Genomic DNA, 5,213 nt, shown 5'->3' on the forward strand with positions numbered 1-5,213 from the left:
CCCGGGGGAACTGCGATCCCCCCGATCCCCCCCGAAATGACCTCTGCTTGGATGAGAGACCACCAAGAAAGACTGGGGTTGCCGTGCAGAGAAAGCCAATGGCAAAGAGCCTCTGACATTTCTTGCCTTGGAAACCCATGGTCCTGGCTGTGGCACGCAGTTATTACCATTATTTAATCTGTTTGTTGCATTTGTGTTCTATATTGCACTCAAAGTGCATGAGACAGAGTGAGCCAATACAATTGACAGGATGGGACATTCAATAAATGGTGCACTAGGGTTAGGGTTGTAGAACCAACCAGAAGTCCTCTCCTTGGAGCCTAATCACTGACGGCCTGGGCTTGGCTAACACAACTGTGATGGAGAAACAAACAGCAGCCTAGCCACCGATCTCCCCTCGACCACCGAGAAAAAGGCTGGAGACTCCCAATCAAACCCCAGATAGCCCTAGACAGTGTGCAAAGCTTCAGGCAGCACAAGCTCAAAATCGTGTTGTCCGTTTGTTTCAGACAACACCCAGCCTGGAAAATCTACAACAGCTAATTCTTTAAAATATGTTTAAAAGTTCATGGGTTTTCAGTATACAGATTGAAAACTTCATTTCCCTCTTGAGCATTCCAGCACCTATTTTGAGAGAGAGAGAGAAAGAGAGAGATCTAAACAGAACTAAAACCAAGCATAAGTATTAACGTGACACATTAAACGATGCTAACATTCCATAGTAAAATCTTCGTTTCAGCAAGCTATACACAGCTGTATAGACCACAGTCCCTAATAATTTTTCCAAGTAACTTTGTGAATCCTTTGGGAACAGGGCAACTCTATTGCCTGCACACAAAAGCTCTCTTGAATAGTTCAGTTTTGCATAGTTGGTGGAAAGCCAGGAGAGGGGGAGCTTTCCCGACCTCCTCGGGCTGGCCGTTCCATAAGGTGGGGGCCACAAAGGAGAAGGCCGTGTATGGGCAGTAGTTGATTTTGCCCATTTTGCAGATTGGTACCCGCAGAAGCCTCTGCTGACTTGAATGAAGCTGTTGTGGCGGAGCTTAAGGATAGGGGCAGTTCCACAAATTCGAGGGGCCAAGGCCATGAAGGGCTTTGCACCTGATAGCCAATACTTTAAAACTGAGCCCAGTAACAAACAGGCAGTCAATGAAGTGTTTGGCCCGATAAAAGCTGAGTGGTGGCATTCTGCACCAACTGGAGTTTCCAAAACAGTCTTGAGTCCAGTGGCACCTTTAAGACCAACAAGATTTTATTCTGGGTAGACACTTTCGTGTGCATGCACACTTCGTCAGATAGGTATCTGCAGGGGTCATTTCGTAGAAAAAGAGGTGCAGGAGCTCATTAGCATAACTTATTTGCATATGCCACACCCCCTGACATCACCGGGTGTCAAAAGGCAACTGCTCAGGCTCTACTGGACTGTTTTGGATTGCTAGCTTATTGGGGGGGGGGACGTGCAGATTTGTCCTTGCAGAGGAGGGAGAGCTTGTACCTGAATAAAACTTGGTCTTAAAGTTGCCAGTGGACTTTTTTGGACCGGGTGGGTGGGTGGGTGGGCTTTGCAATTTACCTGGCTACTTCTTGCTCTGACTGAGGGCTGCTGGGAGCAGGGGGTGGGGCTTGTTGCATGTGCCCGCCCCCTGGGCTTTTTACTGCCAGAGCTCCGCTCCTGTGCGCTCCTGCAGGAAATGACCCCTGGTATCTGCACACAAAAGCTTATTCCCGGACTAAAACTTTGTTGGTCTTAAAGGTGCCCCCCTGGACTCACACTTTGTTCTGCTGATTCAGACCCACCTGAATCACTCTTCACGGCGTTTCCAAACGGATTAAAATACTACAGTACATCACAGAAGGCTAGTCTGGGTGTCACCATGGCATGGATCCAGGTGGCCAGACTAGCTGTATGAAGGGAAGGGGCCCTCTTTCAGGCTAGGGTGAGTCGGAAGAAAGATTTTTTTCACCAGCAGCATTAAGTTATTCCTGGTCAGGTGACCAGTTGGTGGCCGCCTTGCTGTGCTGAGCTGTCCACGAAGACTGGGCATCATCTCTGGCAGAACCTTCTCAGGGATTGCAACTTTTCCTCTAGTATCTAAAGCAGAAGAGCACAGACCAACGAAGAAGACTTCTCCAAAATCCCGAAAATGTCGGCTATTCTTTCGAACAAACGAGAGAGATTGCAGGATGGTTCCATCTGCCCCCTGGGAATTATGTGATCATCCCCAGTGCCCCTCAGCAGTGGGAGGATACCGTCGACTTCACCATCCGTATCTTCACCAAGAAGCCACACCAGTTCTCGTGAGTTCCCAAGTTATTTCAGGGAACAGGATTTTGGAGAGTTTTATCATTTGTGATCAATAGCTTACGGCACACCAGTTTGTGGGTTTCTGGCTCTGAGAAATGGAAAACAGATATTTTAAGAAGTAATGATTTGGATCCCATGGGCCCAATGTGCGAGGGCAGAGCTTTATCCTGGGAGACAATTCTTAACATAATTTCAGCAGGTCAGTTGGTTTTTGCCAGATGATGGAAGAGGAAAAGTGGAGAGAAAGAGAATGCAAGAAGAAGGATGGATAGAAACGGTGAAAGAACGATGTACGTTAATGAAACTGATGCTGAGGAAAAGCCAGGGTATTTCACAGTTGGATTTATTGTGGAAATCATTGACTTGAAATATGGTCTGTTTACATTAGTGTTTATAGTAGCTGATCATTTGGACAGAATTTGAATTTTTTTGTGCATTGCAGGTTTGGCAAATTAAGGGTAAATTCTATAACTATGACAATAATACAATTGTCTTTGTCGTATTATTGTCAGCCACCTGGAACCGTGAGGAAAGGTGGACTATAAATGTTTTAATAAATAAATAAAACGTCAAATATGAAAGCAGGCAATGTGCTTGGGATTTCTGACTAGGCCTGCAGATTTAGACGTTGTTAATGATGTTAACTTTCCTTCCAGTGAGATTGACGGGGAAATCAGTGCCGAGGAGAAAACCCTGCAGGTATGGGCTCATCCTTCTTATCTGCTGCCGCGTTTCATGTGGGTTTCATGGATTGCGCTTTGTTTGTCTGCCTAACTCTGGGATCTTAACTTTCACTGAAAACAAGGCAAGTTTCTAGTCCTCGAGGCTGTGATAAACACTCAGCAACATATTTGCTGAGGCGAATGGAATCTTAAAACCTAGAAAGGAGCAAAGCGCGACTTCCAGAGCTGAAGTACGAGAACGCAGGTAGAGACGCGTCAGGTGTGACCTGAGCTCCAAAGACTACTCTCCTGAGGAGAAATTCTGGATTTTATTTAATTAACTCCCTAAGGCGTAGTCCTCAAGAAGTTAATACAACTGGCTATACCACTTTGAACATTGTGAAGTGTGTTAGCGCTATGATTCCATAACCTCCCTGATAGAAAACTAGCATGTGGGATGGGGCTGTGGCCAGTGTTCCCTCTAAGCTGAGTTAGTGTGAGCTAGCTCACAGTTTTTTTAGCCTCCAGCTCACACATTTTTGTCTTAACTCAGGAAGAATGGCTCCAGAGCAGTGTTCCCTCTACGGTGAGTTAGCGTGAGCCAACTCACAGCTTTTTAGCCTCCAGCTCACACATTTCTGTCTTCGCTCAGGAAGAATGACTCCAGAGCAAACTGACTGATGCAGTAGCCAAACCGCTCGCTCACAACGTTAATGCCAGGAGCTCACAAAGTAGAATTTTTGCTCACAAGACTCCACAGCTTGGAGGGAGCCTTGCTCCAGAGCAAACTAATTTATGCAGTAGCCAGATCGCTCGCTCACAATGCCAGTAGCTCACAAAGTAGAATTTTTGCTCACAAGACTCCATAGCTTAGAGGGAACATTGGCTGTGGCCCGGTCTTCTCCTTGACATGCTACATGGGAAGCAAATACTGGGATATTTGGTTAATATAGCAGAGTTTGAGAAGCGTGATACTTGAGTGCAGTAAATAAATCTCCCAAGAAGTATATGGCAAAAGAGGTAAAAAAATTATATTTATTCAAGTAGATCCAGTTCACATTCAGGTTGCAGTTGAAAGGAGAGAGAGAAAAAACCTTCATCTAAAGAGGACTTCCCCTATCCCAAATGGCCAGCTTGTCGAGCATCATGTGTGTGGGAGTATGAGGCAGGGGTCGTTTCGTAGCAAAAGAGCGAGGAGAGGTCAGAGGGCAGCTCCCAGCCTAAGACAAAGAGAGGCAGCCTGTTCAAGGAGATAACACCTATACGCACTTAGAGTGATGTGGCGCCCCCCAGTGTCCAGGCATGCTAAGTCACTCACTCCAACAGCAACTGTGTGCATAGAGTAGAATATAATGATGTGAGTCCTACCTTCAGCCCAAATGGTGCTGTTTACACATAGGTCTTCTCAGGGCTTTTTTGGTAGAAAAAGCCCAGCAGGAACTCATTAGCATAATAGGCCACACCCAACAGCAGAAACACATTAGCATGTTAGGCCACACCCCTGACAGGCACCTGGGAAACCCGAGGGGGTGGCCGTAGGTGTGGCCAACTCGTAAGCCAGCCAGAACTCCGTTCCTGTGCGTTCCGCCCCCAAGATAGCCCTGGGTCTTCTGCCCCAGGATGAATGGGGCCTTAGAGGAAACCAGAGCATCTGCTGCCTGTTCAGAATCTCTTATGTGTCTGTGAAATTGGTGGGTAATCTTTAGGGGCCCAAAGGAGATGCCTCCGTAGTAGAGTTGACCCTCTCTTTCTCCCAGGTGATGAGACCACTTATTAACGGACAAAACCGGATCCTCTACGAGATTTTCATGGAGGAGGCTGGGAAGGTAAGAGACTAGAAGAGGATTTCTCAGTACAGTTACGAATGGTATATACAGGGGTCGTTTCGTAGAAAAAGAGCTAGGGGAACTCATTAGCGTAACTCATTAGCCTATGCCACACCCCCTGACATCAGAGGCGGGGAGGAAGCAACTTACCCTCCCTCTTCTCCTGCCTCCTCCTGGCTGAATGAGGGCCGGAAGCGGGGCGGCCGGAAGCAGGGGGCGGGGCTTCGTCATGTGCCCCGCCCCCCGTACCTCACCCGGGGGAACTGCGATCCCCCGCGATCCCCCGCGAAATGACCTCTGGGTATATATATTTTTGCGGTCTGTGAACCTCTTGGTTTTTAATGATCGGATTTGAATTGTGCAAATCTTTAATGTGAAAGGAGGTGACTTTTTTTTTTGAGAACCCTCAAGAGAAGAGAA

The 5,213-nt window shown here is 47.2% G+C and overlaps 1 protein-coding gene across 1 annotated transcript in view; it reads left to right on the plus strand.

Annotated features, from left to right (window-relative positions):
• The window catches only part of LOC107113668 (calpain-12-like), a gene marked incomplete at its 3' end in the record, with an annotated part of 40,159 nt that overhangs the window by 26,961 nt on the left and 7,985 nt on the right, over positions 1 to 5,213 (plus strand). Inside the window, exons 12-14 of the mRNA XM_015415018.1 lie at positions 2,090 to 2,298; positions 2,962 to 3,004; positions 4,674 to 4,793. Of these exons, the coding sequence (XP_015270504.1) occupies positions 2,090 to 2,298; positions 2,962 to 3,004; positions 4,674 to 4,793 (372 nt within the window). The remainder of the gene's footprint in view (positions 1 to 2,089; positions 2,299 to 2,961; positions 3,005 to 4,673; positions 4,794 to 5,213) is intronic.

The sequence above is a fragment of the Gekko japonicus genome, unplaced genomic scaffold (genome assembly GCF_001447785.1).
Source record: "Gekko japonicus isolate JY-2015 unplaced genomic scaffold, Gekko_japonicus_V1.1 scaffold5599, whole genome shotgun sequence".
Classification (NCBI taxonomy): Eukaryota; Metazoa; Chordata; class Lepidosauria; order Squamata; family Gekkonidae; genus Gekko; species Gekko japonicus.